The 21210-nt window shown below is 41.2% G+C and overlaps 1 protein-coding gene across 3 annotated transcripts in view; it reads left to right on the forward strand.

Moving 5' to 3' along the window:
- LOC113031085 (rho GTPase-activating protein 7) overlaps nt 1-21210 on the forward strand; it is a 106938-nt gene that overhangs the window by 59371 nt on the left and 26357 nt on the right. Inside the window, exon 1 of one of the 3 annotated variants that reach the window (XM_026182969.1) lies at nt 12890-13117. The exons of the other annotated variants lie outside the window; for them this stretch is intronic. Within the exon in view, the coding sequence (XP_026038754.1) occupies nt 13105-13117 (13 nt within the window). The 5' untranslated portion in view covers nt 12890-13104. Of the gene's footprint in view, nt 1-12889; nt 13118-21210 lie in introns of those variants that run through there. 3 annotated transcript variants of the gene reach the window in all.

A 21210-nucleotide genomic window follows, 5' to 3' on the forward strand; every position in this document is an offset into this window, starting at 1 on the left:
GATACTTTAGGTGATTTTCCCCCTGCAGCTGTAAAGTACATATATTTTTGGCTTAAATGTAAGTAAATACCCATCATAGCTGCACATTTAGCCACATGTCAGTGAAATGCTGAGTATTGGGAACTACTGAGGACAGAGGGAATGAGTGGAAGTTCATTATGCCGTGTTTGTGTTCTGATTACTTCATGCGGATATTTAAAACTCCTTTTCACCATGAAACTGGGACACCGGTGGATGCCATCGTGACTGCTGTGGGACTACAGCACTCAGAGCCACCTCCTATAGATCAGAGTCTGATTTTCAAAGTCGGGATTTGGGTGGAGTGTTCCTTTAACAGTTCAACCAGCAAGACAAAGGGAGTAGGAGATGTGCAAAGGGAGGGAGCATGAGAAAAGTGAAACGACAAAAGAAGCAGACAGATAGTGATCTTGAGTAAAACAGAAAGATTGAAAAACAGAGAAAAATAAAACCCTACGAGGGACTAACGGAGAGAGATTAAAAGAGAGATTGAGAGTGAAAGAGTTATCCACAAGCTGTATATCCAGGTCACTTCAAAGTACTAAGAAAATCCAAAAGTCCCCTGGGCAGGCGGCCAAGTTTTACCTGCCCCTCCGCTTCTTCCATTAACACCCCTCCCAAACCAAAAAAAGCTGCAGCAGATTTAGTGCAACTGCAGGAAATGTATATTAAACATTGGCAGTTTAAATACGGCTCCCTATTAACACCTCGGAACTGGATTGTGAATCATCAATAACGCAGCGGCCTAATTTTTTCTTGTTCCCGAGTTATCAGTCATTGTTCCCATCAAAGGTTTATGGGCCCCAGGAGGGGACGGTGCTGGAGAAATCGTCCGCCAGTAGAGTGATTAGAAGTTTGGAGATGAATGTGGAGAGGAGTTAAGTTTCAGAAACCAAAGAAAGACAAAGGAGAGTTATATGCTGCTGAGCAGAGAGACATTTTGTTGCTTCAGTTTGGTGGATCATCCATATTTAATGTGATGTGTGGAGCATATATTAATCTTTTGTTATTGGATATATTGTAAAATAAACCTCTGCTCGGGAAGCTTTGAGAAAAAAACTGAAGAATTTTCTCTGCTGAACTATTGGATGATTCAGACGACAGAGACTCATTCAATGGTGTCACATGACAGCTTTCAGTCAGCTGCTACCTATGAAAAGCAGGCCACTGTTACGCAGAAGGCACCTTTGCATTGGTGCCTTGCAACTTCAGTCGTGGCACTACTGGCCACCAGGAGATGACGGTCTGTTCTACGGACTGGCAAACCACGTTAGGGTTCAAAAAAATCAATGACCTACTAAAAGATCCAGTAAAGCAGTACGCCATACTGGAACACAGAAAGTATAACAACATGGATGTAGATTGAGATATCAGATATACTTTAGTGTAATACCACTTTGTACCATAAAATGTCCTTTGGAAAAGTCTTTAAAAACACTTTATTTATTTTAGTGTGGACAAGGAGGGTAAAACACCGCCCCCTGGTGGTGAAAGCTGCAGGTTAAATAGACTGTGCATGAGAAAATGCTAACTTCCTGTTTTAAGACCAGATGTAGAGTTGTACATTTCCAGTAGCTTTATTTTGCGGTTAATCGCTACTGCGAAGAAGGACTCCAAAATCATGTCCAAAACACGAAAACGGAAACATCACGTTAAGTTACAAAGAGCAGAAGGTTTGGACACTCGCCATTGCTGTGTCCCGCTGTGTACTGCTGGGGGGAGATTTAACAAGATCTTTCCACTCCTTTTCCAAAGGATCCAGAATTGCGCGCACAATGGCTGATAAAAATCTGAAGGGACGGCTTCACAGTTACGACCAGCTCTGGTGTGTACTCCATATTTTGAGACTGGAGAAATCTTCGTGTCTTCCTCTGGGAAACGTTGTCTTTGGCCGAAAGTTGTTCCATCGTTATTCCACTGGAATAATTTTAAATAAAAAGACAGAGCGACCCGGAGTTTGGGAGCGCCGCCCTTGACCTGTTGATACCGTGGCTATGGCAACCGAGAATGACAACACGGATGATGAAAACACCGATCGCTGGGCAAATGTTCAGCATTCAAACTACAGGTGAACATTAGTCAAAGCCAGATGTTTCCCCAGTTATGTCGATATTAGCCAGGCATGTACACACCTACACAGCATGTCAACAAACCGTGAAAAAAAGTCACAGGATATAAATAAAAATGCTGGTAAGTGTCTCTATATATTAGTATTTATGAAGGGTATGTTGTGACTTACCTTCAAGATTATACAAATACTGAGAAATGTAAAATTTGAATCCTTTCTCTCTTTTGCTCTGAGGCGCGGGGGAAAAATTATCGACAAGTCGATGAAGATCATCTACAGATATATTTGGTAAATGCCCAAGACGTCTTGAGACATGTAAATGGCCGCTTGATTCATCCATTTGGTTGACTTGTTTTGGAAAACCCGACTGTAAACAAGGCGCGACTATCACACCGGAAGCCAGAGGAGTTTCCCCACCGGAAGTAGCATACGCTAATGCGCACATAGTCTATTCAGAGAGGTTCACTGCAAAAAGTACCTTTAAGTAGCTGATACATAATAAAGCAGGAAAGATCTTTACAGCTGCCAATAGAAGAAGGGACCATCCTGCTAAAGGGGCTACAGACCTGTTTATGTTTGCTGAGGTTTCACAGATTTCTTTTTATGTAATTCAAATTGTAAAGTTACAGCAAAGTTTGTGCAGACCTGACCGTTGTGTCCTCAGTGGCTCTCTGCACAAAACAACTGTATTTACACATTTTATTTAAGATTTCCTCGAACGTATTGGTTTCTCTCGAGTTAAAGGGGTATTAAGTAATTTAGTGTCTAGACAGAGAGTGCTCCCTGTGATACAGACTGCAGCCAGAAATCTGAGCAGCTGAAGGAATAGTTGTTTAGTCACTCGTATTGATCCAAACTCTATCAACCCTCTGCAGATGGGGATTCTGTGCTGCAGTGAAAAAAAGAGAAAATCTTACTTATTGCTCTTTTACAGCTAAGCAGAATGAGGCGAGCGTAATAAAGTGAGCAGCCAGGGCGGACAGGTAATCAGACATATGGGCGAGAGGACAGTTGAGACAGGCGAGCAGACAGTCGCATTACTGCAGAGACAAACAGTCGGACAGCATAATAGGCAGACAGACAGGCAATCACGCAGCCACTCGGGAAGGGCCGCTTAATCACAGCGTGATTTCCTGAGCAGGCGAACACGAGCGCTACAAAAGGCTGTATCGTCCTGCGTACCACAGCGTTCTGGGCGGGGACTTCCTGCAGTCACGCTACAGAGTCTCTGAGGTGTGGATGGCGGCGTCCCCATAGGAGACCTCGAGGAATGTAGGCTGAGAAGCACGTAGTGAGGGTGCTCTGTGGTCACTGCCTCCCAGGTCCGTTATTTATAAGCACACGGTGAAGACTTCAAGCACATAACTGTGGAAGGGAACACTGGTGGAATGACAAAACCTTTAGAGTGCTTTTTAATTGTGTATGCATACAGTTTTATATCACCAATTACAAAAAACACAAATGGAGAAACCCACTGTGAGGTGCGTGCATCATGTAAACATGGTGATGTGTGTGCAGCAACAACAAATAACATCATTTGATTGGCTGGAAATGTTGAACGTTGGCTTGAAATGCAGGTGTTTTCTGGCACCTATAGTTGGATAAACTAGGATTCAGCTGCATCCAACTGTAACTGTAACCACACCCTAAAGACTAAATCCAGTTAAGTGGGTGACTTGTACAATTGGCACAAAGGAACAAATTATCTATAGAGATCTTTAGAGACACAAACTGTTTTTGTAGCAGGTTGTAAACGTGATCATTTTAAATGGGCGTCTGTGGGTACTGACTGATGGGAAGCCCCAAGTGGACATTAGAGGAACTACAGCTTTGGCAGTCCAGTTTTAGCTTTAGTCCTTTTTAATAGGACAGTTTCATTAATACAGTTTCTTTTTCTAACAGACTTTATTGGAATAAATCAGTTTAACCATCTATAAAGTGCAGCACAAGCATAATGTAATCTTACATTCTTACTGATAAATGTGTCATTTTTTCTCATTTTCTCATAAATTGGCAGTTTTTTAAATTGCTCTACCACTTTCTTCTCATAGACGTTTTTTTTTCTTTTGGGTTTTTTTGTTTCCTTTTTGCTCATTAATTTACCATTTGTTTCTCATCTATTTATCTTCTTTTGTTTTAAATATGCTTGTAAATCTTTTCTCATAAATTTTTCTCATAACTTTAAAACTTTAATTTAAAAAAGTTTTTTTTTTTTTTTTTTTTTCAACAAAAGAAATGTTGCTTAATGTTACACAAAAAGTTCCTCTGTGTTTTCGGTGCCCGTGCCGGGGAATGAGCCGGTGTGTTTCCAGTATTTTTCCAGTGTGTGATCATATTTGATGTTGTTCTTGCAACACATTTCAGAGAAAACAATCAGCTCCTATAAATAGAAATCAGACATCAAAGCAAAATTTTACTGCCAGGTTGATGATGAGTGTTTAGATGAAAACACACAAACACAATGCGTCTAAATATATGTGTGCCAACACCAGCAGATTGAGAAATCAGAGGGAGGAAATCCCAGAGCCATTAATACGAACACGCTGTTTTACACTTTATGGAAAATCTGGATTTTATCTTTAGAAATGAAGTAAATTCCAGGAAACATTAACTGGACGGTCTCACATTTTCTACATTTTTAACCTAATTTAAAAAAAAATGAATTTGTGTCGCTAGCACCAGGTTGGACACGCTAATTCTGCTGTTTTCACCTCATAAATGTGTCATTTTGTCTTCTAAATTTTTCTTTTTTTTCTTATATGTGCCAACGTTTCTTTTTTCAGTCACACAAGTTTTATTCTCATAAATTTTTCAATTTTTTCCTCTTTTTTTCTTTCTTTTTTAAAATGTTTTTCAGACTTGTAATTACTGTTAATTTGATGGGGATTTTCTTTTTGGGTAATAACCACCCCAAGGACTGTTGGGATGACACGAACAAGCACAATGCTTCTAAATATACCCACACCAACACAAGCACACCCAGATGTAAGTCAGAGTGCAAAGGGAGGAAATCCCAGAGCCACTTGTGAGGACATGCTGGTTTTACATGTAATCTGACTAATTTGACAGAAAGCATAAACTTTGGCCAGAGTTCAACATTCATGATGATTTTAATAGTTTTTATGCATTTATTTGTGAAACCAGCTGAATTGGTGGTGGTCTGCACCCACGATCCCCGGGAAAAACGCTTTGTGTCCAGTATAATGTCCAGTGAGGACAGCCACCGCGTTCCAGGTTCATGAACTTATTTTGATGCCACAGCTAACGGGAAAGGAAGTCCACCACATCCTTGTTGAACAATAAAAGTTTGTCGTTGCGATCTTGCGGTGTTCATACTTCTGCGCTGTGAAGATTTAGGACTGGTTTAAACCCGGGTTTGTTTTTTGGTCGGGTCAAGTTTACACATTTAACTGTGATAATTCTGTAAACAAATGTTTGCAAAAACATCAAAGTACAAATGGGTGCATTGATGAAGAGCCATTTTCGACTATCAGGATTCAGTTTATAGCACTGGGTTAATTACAGCCTCACCTCTCTCTGGAGCTGCATGGTGGGCTCTACAGAAGCCGATGGCACTATTCCCTGCACTTTGTCTTCTGCCATTTTAGTGTCTTTTCCTCAACACGTGAATTATTCATAATTTTGCGGCAGCGTTTTTATGTCTTTTATTTATTTTTTGTGGAAACACCACGCTCTGTTCGCCCTGTTGGTTTGAAATTGTGAAACTCAATATGCAGTTAATATTTAATGTTATAGAAAGCAGATGACACAGTAGCTTTCATAATAAAAGTCGCCTGTGATGTGAACCCCATCGGATGCCGTTTCGGCCGTGACACTGAAGGTTAGGTGTCTTTTTCAGGTGTTGCGTTCCAGATGAAGGTGCTGACAGATTTTGGGCATCAGAGCTGGTAAAGCTGTTGTTGGGGTGGGACTTCCTGACGGGAACACTCAGACCTCTAACAGTGACCTTCACCGGACACAAGTTTCCATTCATGGCTCTGAAGTCAACAACAAGCCCTCATTTATCTATAGGAACTCTTGTTAATAGTCTTATATTTTCTACATGAGTGTTTCTGCCTGACTGATCGTTGCGTGTGTGTCTTATTGAATCTACTTCACACTTGTCAAATCTATACCTGCTCTCTTACACTTTAACAGCGTCCTCGTTTGGCCTTTAGCCTCAAAATCAACAAGGTCATATCGACTTTTTACCTATTCAGGACACCCGGATAACAGAACTGTGCAGCCACATGCATGTTGGAGAGTTGATGTGAAAGATAAAGGGAGCTGAGGGTGAATGTGATGCTGTCCATTTAGTGGCAGATCTATATTCCTACCCTGGTGTCAGAAGAAATTGAGGAGATGGAGGATACAAGCAGCAGAAATGAGCTTCTTATGAAGGCGATCTGGGCTCAGGTGAGAGCTCAGCCACTACTCTTCATCTAAAAACGCCAAGATGCCTCCTGGACGGCTCGGTGAGGGAAGGAGACAACTAAAATACTGGTTTAGGAACTTCTCAGTATTCCTCTGGAAGACCTGGACGGTGGTGGCCAGGAAGAAGAAGTAGAAATTTGTTGGATGGAATAAAGAACCCACACTTTTTTTTTATCTTTTTCCTCCTAATCTTCTGTTTTTGGGAACACAAACTGCCCACTGTGGCTTCGTGCTTAGCATCTTTGCCCTGACAAGTCTCCAAACTTGGACTTTTGTCAGAGGAAGATGTCAAACATGGTGCCAGCCGGAGCCAACTGCCACACTTGGTGTTTAGAGGAATTTTGGAACAATATCCTCACTGAAAGGCTGGTAATAACATCCCTGCACATGGTGCCAGGGGCTCTGCTGACCCTTGGCAGTGTCCCCGGGCTTTTCTTCCACCGGCCAGAACAAAACAACAGAGAACACTTTATTTATAGCAGCGTGACAACAAATAAAGTTGGAAAGGTCAGCCCTGGGGCGTCCACATGGGATAAAGGGGCCTGTTGCACTGCTGAACTTCACAGCCAGTTTTTGTATGCATTTCCTAGCAACAATTACACTTCATGGCACAACTTTTTAGTCCCGCTGTTGAGTTTCCCCGGGCACGCAGGATGCTTCAGATCCCAGCTTTACGTCCAAACAGGTGCAGCCGGCTGAGAATTCATCAAAAAGAAACGGCGGCTGACAGCATGATAATGTTTGGGTTTTAGCATGGAAATACGGATGAGCTCTAGAAGACGATAACAAGATGGCAAGAAGAAAAGCAATCCATCAAGTAAATCCCCAAATGGCCATTTCTGCTTGTTATATCAACCGCATTGTGGAGAGGGAGCTGAATGGGCATTTGGTAACAAAACAGCTTTCGTCTGTAATGGCCACCACACTTCACTCTCTTCTTTTGTGTTTCTGGTATTTTCCTCCTAATTTAAAATGTGCTGGAGTCCTTGTTAATGCTAACTGTGCTTAAGGCCGCATGCAGACACAAAACTATGTAAAGGCAATTCAGATGACAGACTTCGACTTACTGAAGTTCGAGTTAAATCTGCACATCCCCCAAATAATATATCACTGAAATACTTCAAGAGCAAGCAGGAGAGTCCCCAAAGAAAACACGAACATGATCGGCACCAACGTTAACCCACATGCTTTATGTTTGGAGATATTAAAGCCTTTAATAGATTTTTCCAGGAGATTTCACTTCATAGACCTGAGCTTGAGGTTTTGGGCTGCACTCTCAATACATTTAACTAGTCTTCTTATTCTAGCACTATCTTCTTTATTTGGACAGTCTCTGTCTGATTGCATCTTTGGTAAATCCTAGGTATTGGTTTTCTTTTAAGTTTACCTCTATATGCATCAGGAAATACTTTAATTAGATTCAGTCCTTCCTCTTCTGTGGCTTAGGCGTTTTTTAAATAACATCTTCACTGCAGGTACAGTTGGGTCAATAATTTGTTGAACAGAAACATGTTTTTTGGTAGTTTTGCATGTACATGAGTTTGTACATGAGTTACAGTGAGTTTGCTATTAATGCTATTAATTGACTGACACACTGCCTAGGTAAAGCTGGTTCCCTCTTAAATTCTCAACAGGTTACGCAAGAAAGGATGTGGATTTAATACTAAGTGTTTCCAACTTATATTCTGTAGGGAGGCCAGTCAATGACTGCCTGAAGTCTAGAAACCATGGAAATGACATTTAGATGATCTGTCAGTCCATTACAGCAGCTGCTGCTTGTTTTATTGTTTCATCTGGTTTCATCGGTCTAACCTGGCCTTCATGTTCTGCAGTGTAACCAGAGGTTTGCACCTTTGTATAAAAACTGTGCATTTACATTAATGAAGGTGATTGTTGACTTTGTAAATGACACACCTACAGTGTTCTTGACTTGGTTAGATGTTGTAAAGTTGTTTCTCTTAAACATGGAAATAATTCTGTGATCATCTTCTTTAGCTGCCTTCGTTACTTTAAATGGTCAGAGCATTCATTCTTTTTAAAAATGTACCAGATTGGTTATTTGGGCACTCCCAAAGTTTCCACTGTTTCTGTGTGATATGGTTATTTTGTTTTTTTAATCCTCCAAATCAACTCAGATATTATGTCTGCTTCATTTAGTATGAAATAATGAGGAGATAATACTTTTCTGTTAGCCCTCACTAGTTCATTCATGCCACCCAGTACAAAATTCATGTATCTATTAGAAATGGTGAGGTAGTTACATTTTTGTATTGGATGTCTAAAAGGACAAATGTCCACGTAGATCATGTATAATTTATTCTAATGGCCTCTGGTTTCCAGTTTGATATTCAATTCAATTCAATTTTATTTATACAGCGCCAAATCACAACAACAGTCGCCTCAAGGCGCCTTATATTGTACAGTAGATCCTACAATAATAGATACAGAGAAAAACCCAACAATCATATGAGCCCCTATGAGCAAACAGTTTGGCGACAGTGGGAAGGAAGAAACCTCCAGCAGAACCAGGCTCAGGAGGGGCGGGGCCATCTGCTGCGACCAGATGAGGTGATAGAAGGAAGACAGGATAAAGACATGCTGTGGAAGAGAGACAGAGGTTAATAACAGATATGATTCAATGCAGAGAGGTCTGTTAATACACAATGAGTGCATCATGGGAATCCCCCGGCAGCCTACGTCTATTGCAGCATAACTAAGGGAGGATTCAGGGTCACCTGGTCCAGCCCTAACTATATGCTTTAGCAAAAAGGAAAGTTTGAAGCCTAATCTTGAAAGTAGAGATAGTGTCTGTCTCCTGAATCCAAACTGGAAGCTGGTTCCACAGAAGAGGGGCCTGAATTGAATGAATGAATTTTGGTAATTTGGAAAATTATCACTTTATTTATGACCTGAGTAAACACGTTCCTGGTGATTTTATAGTCTTGCTAGTTTGAGGTCACACTGAATGACACATTATGGCCATATTGTAAAATAAGGTTCTTGTTAAGGTTATAAAGGGTGAAAGTTAAGTCGATGCTGCAGGGTGTAATAAGAAACGGAGCCCTTTGCACTCTCAATGATAGCTTGAGGCTTCACAGCAGGACTTTATTAAGCAACAGGTGACGACACAATAGCTACATCCATCTTCTATATACAGTCTACAGTGTTATCTTGAGTGCATGCTGGAACAAAAAGGCGAAGCAGCTACAGACCACTTTACACAAAACCTTCTGGAAACATCTCTGAATCTTTAGCATTCATGCTAAATTAAATTGTAGATTCTGTTTCTATTTGTATCCATTTCTATTATTTTATTTCTCCTTTGCAGATAAATTCATATGTATGGCATTCTCAATCAGTCACTCTCCAAAGATACTAAACAGCTGATATAAAACCAAAAGGATGCACAAATGAAGCTAATTTACTCGCAGCAAATCTGTATCCAGATGAGGATCATTTGCACAAATAAAGCAGCAGAATTTAAACATAACAGGCAAGCAGGGACACAAAAACTCTGCTATGTGTACTGCCAGACTATTTTTTTCATTGTGTGGACGGCCCATTACTTCACACTCTCAGATGGCTCGTAAGCGCTAATGAAGAGCAGCTTTAATCAGATTCCTAATAAATTGACCATGTTTGAGGTTGGATGTACTCCTGCCAAGTCAAACAGAGTGTTTACCTCCACCAAAGAAGAAGAAACCAGGATTTAAGCTTAGCAGGACAGATGCTCGCATTCACACTGGTACTTCAGTTGGATGGAGACAGACGTGCGTTTACTGTGATTATAATCATACGTGGTTGTGTAGTGGAACTGTACGTGTGGTTTTGATGTGATCTGAAGCATGTTTAACGAAGTTATCTGACATTGTTTTGGTCCACTGCAGTGGATAAGGCTTCATAAAGTCAGCAGCAGAGACAGAGACCAGGGCAAAAACACCTGTGCTCCTCCAGTGGTTTGCAGTGAATGCAGGACACACATTTAAGGTGGCCCAGGCATTTCTTTTAGCACATCTCACCAGATGCAGAAAGAAACTGAAACTCCATCACTCATTTTGATGGTTAATAATCTCTTTGGCGCTTAATGTTGTGCAGCGGATATACACGGTCAGGCAAATGTCAGAAACGCAGTGTCAGGTTCAGAGTGCATCGCTCAGAGGAGGAGGCCACAGTTCACGACAGCGGCTTGCTTCCTGTCCTGCTGCATCGGAAATACCAGAAGCGAAGCCTCCACGGCGGGACTCCGATGAAACTGCGCACACTCAGGAGCACACAAAGTAAACCCAAAGCCGTACACACCCCAGAAGCAATAAACACAGCCTCACATGCTGATGCCGCCTCCCTCAAACACCAAAAACACACATAGGACACGTGAGGATTGTCCTCACACTGAAAACCTCCCATCCGCTGGAGGTATTGTTGGACTCTTCCTCCTCTGACGCCTGTGAGGCTCATGTTTAGAAAGAGGAAACACAGCCTCGTCTGAGTTTGTACACAGCACAGAGGCAGAAGGTTTGCACCGTGTTCCAAACCTTCTGTATTTACACTCACGATGGCGTCTCTTGATCGCAGACTTTCACATTGAGACCTCCTCCACATGCTGAGAACTGGTTTTTCTAAACCATAGACATAATTCTGAGATCATCTACTTCTGTTTTCTTTCAGGCTTTTTGTTGCTGCTGAGCAACAATTGTTGACACGTTGTTGATTAGGCCTCACAGAGCTCACAGAAACCTGCAGTTTCTCTAATGTCCACTAGAGGCTCCAGCAGTGAGTCGGTCAGACAGCAGAAATAAACAAGCTTACCGCCTGATTCTCCCATTACTCCGTCTTGTTTCAGCTCTTGGTGCGTTTTGGTGCATATTGAATCAAATAAAAATACACTGGTACATTTAGTCACCAACCCTTAGACCCGAGCTGACTTATAGTAAAGTATCCTGGCTAACCAAGCTTACTATAGTTAGCTGACTATTAGCACTCCACCCTCGTGACCTCTGGCTCCAAAAAAGCACCACGGCTAAAGTTACAGACTCACGATGCTGACTCAAAGGCCAACAGTAAGAAGAAAAGGAGAATCTATATTTCAAGATGGGAAATACTCACTGAAAGTTTAGATTTTTTTTAAAATATATTTTTATGACTGATAGAATATTCAGATATAATTTTATGACTTTAATTTTGTAAATCAAACTTTAATCAGATCCTTACTTCCTTTTTTTGATCAGCCCCACGTTCCTCTGTCCAGCGTATGTACACCTCTGGGATCACCATCCCAGATGTCTCCATAAATCCCAGATGTTGTAAAATATCAGAGTAAATATTAAGGAGGCAATAGAAGTGATTGAATGTAAGCCTGCTGCTCAGTCTGTTCACAGCAGCTGCTGTCTCTCACACACACACACACACACACACACACACACACACACACACACACACACACACACACACACACACCCTAATTAATCAGTGTGAATTAGGCCAGTTTAAGTGGTGACATGGACCGAAATATGACCTCATCTCTAAAATCTCTGGGTCGGTTTTAAAGCATCTTATCGGGCCTTGTTTCCACTCCTCTTCCCTCTGCACCTCCACACACTGGGAAAAGTCCATCAGTTGTTTACATACTCCCACTTCCTCCTCCTCCACTTGTGAATTAATGATGCGAGTGCCGCGAACCGCTCTCCTCTCCTCTTCTCTGAGGGAGTTATTCACATTTAAAAGCCCATAATCAAACACCTATGCGTTAAATGGAAGCCCATTAACGCTAATGGTATACCTTGGACCGAGCCGAGATGAAACCTTGAAGAACTACAGACTATTAGGGCACGGCAAGGACTTTATCCTTCCCGCGTTGAGTCACTGGCTCAGTCACATATCTGTCTTCCATTTCATCCAAAGCTGTTCTTTTGCAGCACCAGTAATCGGTTAAGGTCGGAGACTGGAGCTGGTGGAAAGCACTGGATCTCAGAGAGAAGGAAAGTTCATTTCTTCACTCATTTCTCTGTCTGTAATTTCACCGTCTGACGGTTGTGATAGCAGCCTCGAGCGGAGGAGATTATTGATTAGGCCTCTTTTCAGGCAAACTGGATTTTCTGTTTTATAGTATTTAACACGGGGGGAATAATAATCACCGACCTGCCTGGGTGCAGCCAGGTCGCTCTACAATCCAATATTTCCTTCTTGGGGGGACCTTCAACATCTGTACAGATTTTATCTCCCAAACTCACCCTTCAAACTCAAAGCGGCTCCTCCAGCAGGCGCTCTCGTGTCTGCTCAAGTCTTCCCTCTGGTTATTTTTAGGATACCCCCCCCCCCTGTCTGTGGTGTTCAGATGGTCTGGTCCAAGGCATGGGAAGGGAAGGGGAGTGGTAGAGGAAAAGGGGAAAACTTCAACAATGACTTCATTAACACGGTGCCCGACACGACCAGCATAACTGGACTTCACAGCTCCGTTCCCACGCTGGATATATGGCTCTGGATTTAATTCTTTATGAAGCTCATGTGTTTGCCCGGTTCAGCTGTCAGGGGTGACATGGAGGCCTGCTGAAGTTTCCTCTGCTCACAGTCCTCACACCTCAAACAGCATGTTGATCACAAGTGAGTATGAGTTCAGCTCAAGCCTAAATGTTGTGTTACACGACAGGATGGGAGGTAATGAGATCGGCCTCCTAATGCTGTTTCTCTCTGATGGCGTTATTCAAAGGAGGTGATTTGGAGATGAGTTTAGCGAGACATAAAAACTTTTTCAAAGGTTTGTTTGTTGAGTGACTTCAGATGAGACGTAAATATGTTGATTCTTGAGGCAGAAGAAGAATTTAAAGAACTCCAGCGCTGACTAAAACTTCTTTGTTGTTTGAAGGCCGTGGGCCTGAAAACATCACAAGTGAGCTTTTGAACTCTGGTGATATAAAAGCTCGTTTTACTGGCAGGAAGAGCGTGGGATTCACTCTGAATGTGCGTGGGTTACTTTTGAAATGTGATCCGCTGGAGAGAACTTTCCACCTGCTGAAGAAAACCACCGTACACATATTCAGACATTTTACTCTGAAAACACATTAAAGTGCGGCGAAGGCACTCCTGTATGTAGACTCAGTGTAAAGAATTTCAAAGCTGAGGCTTTTATTCTGAAACATGGCACTTCATACCTGTGTTTTCCTTTTGGACCCTTGGTTTCTTTCTCACCATGTTTTTAATGTCAGTAATTTTGTGTTAATGTGAGGAAGAACCTGTTTGAACTGTGGCGTAGCGGGAGCAATCGGGATGCTGTTTGGAGGTTATTGGTTCGATTCCTGGTGCCTTTTGTCCAAGTTCAACTTGTAAAGTGATTTGAACAGAGGTTCTGTATATATGCGGTTCACTGTGGCTCCACACGCGCCAAACAGCCGAAGCGTCCTCAGTTTGATCCCAGGAGGAGACTCCCTTTGGGGTTGTGTCAGGAAGGCATCCGGAGTAAAAGAATCTGCCCGACGATGCTTCGCTGCCGCTGTGGCGCCTCCTGGCGAATAAGAGTGCAGCTTCGTATATGCGCTTCATTGTTCAGTGAGTTGCTTTAGCTCTCTAGTTCCGACATTTTAATTCATCTTTTTGTTGATTATCGTGAATAAAGCGTTTGTGGCTTCTGGACTTTTGACTCGGCATAACCAGTGATTTTATTTATGGTGTTTTTTTAATCATTTTAATTATTTAGTTTAATTTATAATTATTTTATCTCTCACTCATTTGTCAGCACTGTCCTTGTTCACACACACAGAAATGTTTGTCTGTAAGTGGTGTTGATGAACTTCCAGCATTGTTTTGTTTGAGTTTCCTGGCATCACAGGGGTATGTACAAGGTGCCCTTGGGTGTGGATCTCTTGGCGTACAAACCAGCCGTGGTAGTATTATTTGCTGAGAGTAAACGGTCTTGTTTGACAGAGCAATAAAGTCTACGAAAGGAGACAGGAGGCAGTGGCTTAAATCATGAGACTAGACAGTTATTCCTGCCTGTTCTCTTGCCCAAGGTTAGTGCTCACATGGTTCATTTACACACAAGGTCTGTTATTCCCAACTTGTCATTTAGTAGGTAAGTAGGGTTAGTGTGATGAACAGGTATATTTAATGCAAACCACAGTCTTTTCTACATATAGCCAAGCAGAGTTCGTACCAAAACCCAACCAGGAGTCTCTAACAAACTACCTAAACCTGACCAAAACTACCTATTCAAGTAATTTTAGTGCCTAAACCTAACCACACCCATATGGAAAAGAAATAGTGGCCTACTTCATATAGTGAATCATAAGGCTTATATGATTTACTCATGAAAGTGGCCACTTTCTCATTACTTTCATATATTGTTTTAGTAAGTATCCAAAACATTCAAGTTTCATTTATATAATTTTTCAAGGGATCTTATATCTGTTTTCACTCTTGTATGCTTTTCATGCAAGTTTCACACAAGACAGATACAAACTTTATAAGATTTATATAAATCCCTCAGCAATTAGTTTTCAGTGTCTAACCAGTAAATGCAAGTGAAAGATAAAAAAGTACAAACCCAAAGGCCACAACAGGTCACAAAGTGCAGTCTAATATCTGACACACCTGCAGCTTACACCACCTAATGCAGTTGTTTTGAGAGCGATTCCTCCCTGAATGTCTTCAAAAACCTCAACAAACACACATTTCCTCCTTTACATAGAAAAAAAAAAAAAGTTTTTCCCAGGAAAGGTTAAGAGAGAGTTTCTCCTCTTTTTCTAACTGCAGTTAATTCTGGTCCATTTCCTTCTCCAGATACTCATCTGTAAATGCCAGACAGCCTCATAAAAACAGTACAGCAGGTTTCATATCATAAATAATAATAATATATCAGTTGACCTTTTTTTCATCAAAGACAACTTAACCATAATTTATTTTAAAAACTGCAGTAAGATTCACCGAGGACCTCACACGTGTTGTTTTTCACCTAACAGTTAATGAGCTATAGGTGTTCCTACCTAAATGCACAAGTGGCTCATTAAGTATCAGGACTCACTGAGGTTTTAGAGTCAATACTGAGGTGAGACATGTTGCAGGCCAAAGCAAATGCAGTTGGGAACCTGTTGGGAAATGAACTCTTAACATTTCATAGTAAACAGTTCATATTCTTGTGCCAAACTTATGGTTGCCATTCCACTAATTAAGTCAAACATATCTCATTGAATCTTTTGATTTAAAGAAAGTGTAAACCAGGTTTCTCATGTTTAGGTGTTACCTTTAGCTAACATAATGCATCTCTAGATCTGCCTCGTCAGTCTTAGAATGGTCAGTGTAGCTGCTCTACCAGGTATAACAATCAAGTTTAATATCCAGGCAGCCATAAAAAAGCATTTAAAAGGATTTGTGAAGTTTAACAGAGTTAGAAGTTAGCAGGCAGTTAGCTTGCTAGTTTCCATCTTAAGATGATATACCACGTTGTGACTGAGATTACTAAAACGTACAGCTCTGCATAAATTAAGACAGAAAGACAACTAAACAGCAGCAACGTTTGTAGGGTTACTGAAGTTGGGCTAGCTGGTATATAATGGTGTCAGAGATGGGCAGTAACGTGTAATCCGATTACTTTTTTCAAGTAACGAGTAAAGTAAGGGATTACTATTGCAAAAAGTAATTAGATTACTGTTACCTTCCCGTAAGCACGCTGCGTTACTGCATTACTAAACTGTGATTTCGTTTGCAAGAGTGTCTCATGACAGTGACGTAAGCGAGTGCGACGTTCTTGACAACAGCTGTGTGCAGATCAACAGTGGATCATATATCGAGTGCAGGAGAGAGTATGAGCGTGCAGCGTTTAAAGCGTGGAAGTACTGACCTTACTTTGAGTTTGATTCCGTAAAAAGTGACAAAAACATTAGTGTCCGCTGTTCACTGTGTGGGAAGAAAACTTCGTTTTACAGCAAAAAATCCCTAAACTCTGAGTGAGCACCGACAGTACGCTGCCACGGGAATGTGACATTCACGGAGAAACTGCTGGACTTCTTTAAGTTGCTTGAAGACGTTTCACCTCTCATCCGAGAAGCTTCTTCAGTTCTAAGGTCAAATGGCGGAGAGTTCCAGATTTAAACTCAGTGGGAGTTTCCCCCCAAAGAGGGACAAAGGACCCCCTGATGATCCTCTACCTAATCACATGAGCCAAGGTGTGAAAACAGGTGTGGGTCTCAATCAGCCAGGGTTTCGGGTGAGCTCACCCAAAACGTCTTCAAGCAACTTAAAGAAGTCCAGACGCTTTTCTTTCCAAGCTCCTTAGACTTTAAATGTTAAACAAATTTCTTCCAGTCAGAGAATGGTGCATATAATTTAATTTTTGCTTGACGCATAAAGTTAAAAGATTAAAACTAATAAAACAAGTTTTAAAAAGAGACCTTTTCATTTGATTACATTTTATATGATGGAGTATGCAGAAAAAGTAGAACTGGGCTGAAAGATCTATCGCTTTATTACCTATTCAGGTTGTAAATCATGTTTCTTTTAAAGTAACTAAGTAGCTAATTACTTTTGAAAATAAGTAATCAGTAAAGTAACGGGATTACCTTTGGGGGAAGTAATTAGTTACTGATTACCTTTTTCAAGTAACTTGACCAACACTGAATGGTGTGCTACGTGCTGGCTAGCTACAAAGCTATGGTTAGCATAATATAAACACATTAGCACAGTGAAGCTGGTGGATGAACACTAACTTTTTCCCCTCAATAAAAGTTAATGTAAGAGTCCCTGCTGAGCAGATGATCCATCCCCAGCATGAGGTTAGTCATTAGCACACTGCTGCATTGTCTGGATGACTCGCTGTGAAAAACTCCTGATCCTCAGCTTCATGTGCACAAATCTTAGTTAGCCTCAGAGCGTTTCTTTTCTGAACCGTTCAAATATTTGGTGTCTGGCAAACCATGAGACGACTGATAATAAAAACCCAGAGAGGCCACAACGATCACTGACTATTTTTTAAGGGCTTGTTAAAATTAAATAGAACAAGATACATAGCATAAAACACGTTAAAAAGACAACCGCCTTAATGAACACAGTGCAGTTTGTACCTAGAAGCAGGGCTCGTACGTCATCACTTAACAACCAGAAACCTATTTTGACCAAAAAAGAAACTTTGAGTAATTTCTTTTGGTTAGGCAATATAGCTTATAATCCATTAAGCTAATGTAATGATTCTTCAAATGCAAGACTATATAACCTTAAATTGGGGGAGGGCCACACCCCCGTTTTCTTCATGCTAATTCTAGTTTTCTTCTTGTCCCAAATGAAATCTTTAACAAAATGAAGTCGTATGCTGCTACAGGGATTGAATTAAGAGTGATTCATGTGTATTAGATGAGTAAGCAGCCTCATGTTGTCTACCGCAGGCCTGAACTTAACGAAGCCTACTTGCTCTTCACCTATGTTCTGGTTTAGGGGCCAGTGAGCAATTGAGTGTGTCCCACTTTGAACTCACTACCCATAATGCCGAGTTCCTGAGAAATTATTCACTCCACCTCCTGAGCCATGTACCTTCTTTCTTCTTTGCCGTCTTTCAGCCCCACCATTCTCACATTAGTCCTCTGGCTCCAGTTCTCCAAATCCTCCACCCATGCCCAGAATGTTACCAATTTCTTGTCACACTTCTCCGCACATTTCTCCACCCGAGCATTTACATCTTCAACATCGGACACTCATTGTTCCACTTCGCCCAGCAGTCTTATTTGAATATTTTCTACTGAGTCTTTAAACTCAGTAGGTTGCTTGATCGAAATAACAGATGCAGCCATCACTACCTATCAGGTACGAACTAATACAGCAATGACTGAGGATGAGCTCTAACAGATCCAGTATCCTACATCATAGATATAAGTTTACTACAAAACTGCTAACTACCAGTTTTAGCCTGCAGATGTTTAAACTGTCCAGAGTTCTCACACAGATGTTGAATTACTATTATTACCAATTATTTGCTATAAAAGACATTTCAGAATATCAATGAATCAGAGTTTAACAACATAACATATTAAGATACTTGATATAATTCAGGATAATATCAAGTAATTTAGAATTAAAAAGATGTTACCCTGAATTTAACATCATAACAAGCTGCTCAATCAGCTCTGTGCTGGCATTACTTACTGTTTTAGACCCGTATGAATGTAACCTGGATTTATTGATTAGATATGTGCATTAAAGAGCAGATGAAATGTGCACCTAGTAAGTGTTTTCCAGGAAGGAGAAAGATTTGATAGCTGTAAAACTCACTAAATACTTGAAATTACTGAAATGTGAAAGTAATTATATCATGCAGCAAAATAAAGACTACAAACGAATAGTTTGATGTTTACGTTTGTACACCAGCATCAGTTTTATCCAGGACACCTAGAAGTTTCTGTAAGTGTACCACTGAGGAGGGTTAATGAATGGGAGCTTGTATTTATTGGAAGATGCCATGAACTCAGGGTCACTGCTTCCTGAACACTTTTAAACAGCTATTTCTAAGGACTTCAGTGTAATGAAGTCTTTACACAAATGTTTTCACATATTTGTAAGCTTGTAAATCTGATTTTTGTTCATACTGTGGGTCAAAGAGGAGAACGTCCTTTCAGAACCCACAAATTGGCTCATTATTACTGTTTGCAGGAACAAATCTCTTCAGCTTCAATTAAATTCACTTTTTGTAAAATCTGGGAGTTTATTTGTGAGTACTTGGCATGTTCTGTACTAAAGTGTCATAAGTTTAGTTTTCTTACAGAGTCCACAGAGCAGCCAACATGCCGTGTAGATAAAATGCCGTTACTGGACTCTCAGTCCTGTCAGTGCAAAAAATCACTCGTGTATATTTTTACTGTTGTTGGTCTAAAGCTGCATTTCTGATTTGGTGAGTTTTGGTATTTGCCCCTGTGGCCCGTCATGACCGCGGGCGTCTTAAACTTTGCAAAGCTGACTCCTTTTGCAAAGCTGACCGAACTGACAGGAGAATACCGCAGAGAAGGAGCGAGGAGGAGTACGGAAGCATGGCGTGCCGTTTTGACAGGCAGCTGACATACCTCTGATCTCCAACCACGCCTCTGTAGCCCTGGAGACGCTCCCGAGCACTCCCTGAACGGCAAACAGAACATGGACCAGTCACGCAGACATTCAGTGAGGTGTAAAAACCACTGCCTTCAAATATCGGTTGGATATTGGACGTCTGAAGGACGGGAGCTGCTCGTGATCTGAGTGTGAGAGAAAGCTGAGAATATCTGGCTTTTGCAGATTTGATCAAAAACACAAACGACTGCATAGCAAACACGGCAAGTTAGAAGCAGAGTTGGAGTAAATGCTACTTGTTTTATATGCAGTTAGTTGGCTGTCATAGTTTATATAACACATTATATCCAGATTTGTTACAGATTATAATCAACTGAGTAGTTTTTCCTCTCAAAATATAAATAACAGTCACGTAGTCCTTCAAATTAAAGTCATATTTGTCTTTTTTGTTAAAGGAATGGCCTGTTTTTAAGAACAAATGTTACCCAATTACCTTTTCCTACGGTGATGTTACCTTTCCCACTTGTTTCCAGAAAGCCACGGCAAAACACACACGTGTAACTTTTAACATGCAGAAAGTTCTGAACGTGAGCAGAAATCTTACAGAAACGTAATTTAATTTCCTGTTTCTGTTTACACAAACATGTTACTGCCCCGAACAAAATGCACAAAACCCGCCTGATGTGGACGAAATGTGAACTCGATAAACTGACTCACAGGAGTAAATCCTGCCGATGTGTGGTGGTTCAGTCTGGATAACAACAGAAAAGTTGAGGACGGTCATTGTTCCGAACGTACCCTAAATTTCCATCTGCTGCCTGATTTTTGTCTTTTCCTTTACATAAATGAAAAACTAAAGAAAACTTATGGATGAAATTAAGCATCTGCTGCTCAAAATGTGATAACAACAGTGCGTCCACACAAAACCTACAGCCATGTACTTTCATAAACTTTTCAAAGCAGTTCAACGAGTGTTGTTAACTTTATTATCATATATAAATCTGAAATTTGATGTCCGCTACTAGACCTTAAGTCTAACTCTTCATTATGCACATTTTCAGTTGGAGTCTGACGCAGTGAGGTGACCTGATAGTAAAATCTCTAAACCCCAGATCAGCCTTTTTTCTGGTGAGCAGTGATTCTGTTTGTTCCAGGTCAAAGCTTTAGTGTCGAGACAAGTGTAAACACCCAAACACAAACGGTCCACCGAGCACGTAACCTCACCGTGCATAGTTCCTCTCTGCCGCCACACATACACTGTCCGGTTTCCTGCCGCAAGCCAGGCGGAGTCATCCTAATCAGACACTCCAATCTTATCAGGGCCCAGAGGAGCCAAATCACAACTTCCTCTGAGACAAAGTCATTTGGAAAGGGAAGAGGCCTCTGCCTGCTACTCAAACAGGAGCGCAGCAGATACCATCGCTTACGTAAATACAGAGCCGAGTAGAGTGGGGACCGGGGTCTTTCATCAAACCTGCGAGACCAGTTTAAAATACATTGTTGCTTCTTGACAGGTGTGGAATGTGTCGTTCTTCACTGGACTCATAATTCATGTGAAAATCAGGTCAGAAATGAGTCGGGTCTATTCTTCCACCCACAGCTCCTCTGGTGCTAGAAGGCGCTGGGATGTGTTCTTTGAATCACTGACGGAAATCATGAATGTTAAAAGTGCGCTCGGT

Source organism: Astatotilapia calliptera, chromosome 10, assembly GCF_900246225.1.
Source record: "Astatotilapia calliptera chromosome 10, fAstCal1.2, whole genome shotgun sequence".
In the NCBI taxonomy this organism is placed as follows: Eukaryota; Metazoa; Chordata; class Actinopteri; order Cichliformes; family Cichlidae; genus Astatotilapia; species Astatotilapia calliptera.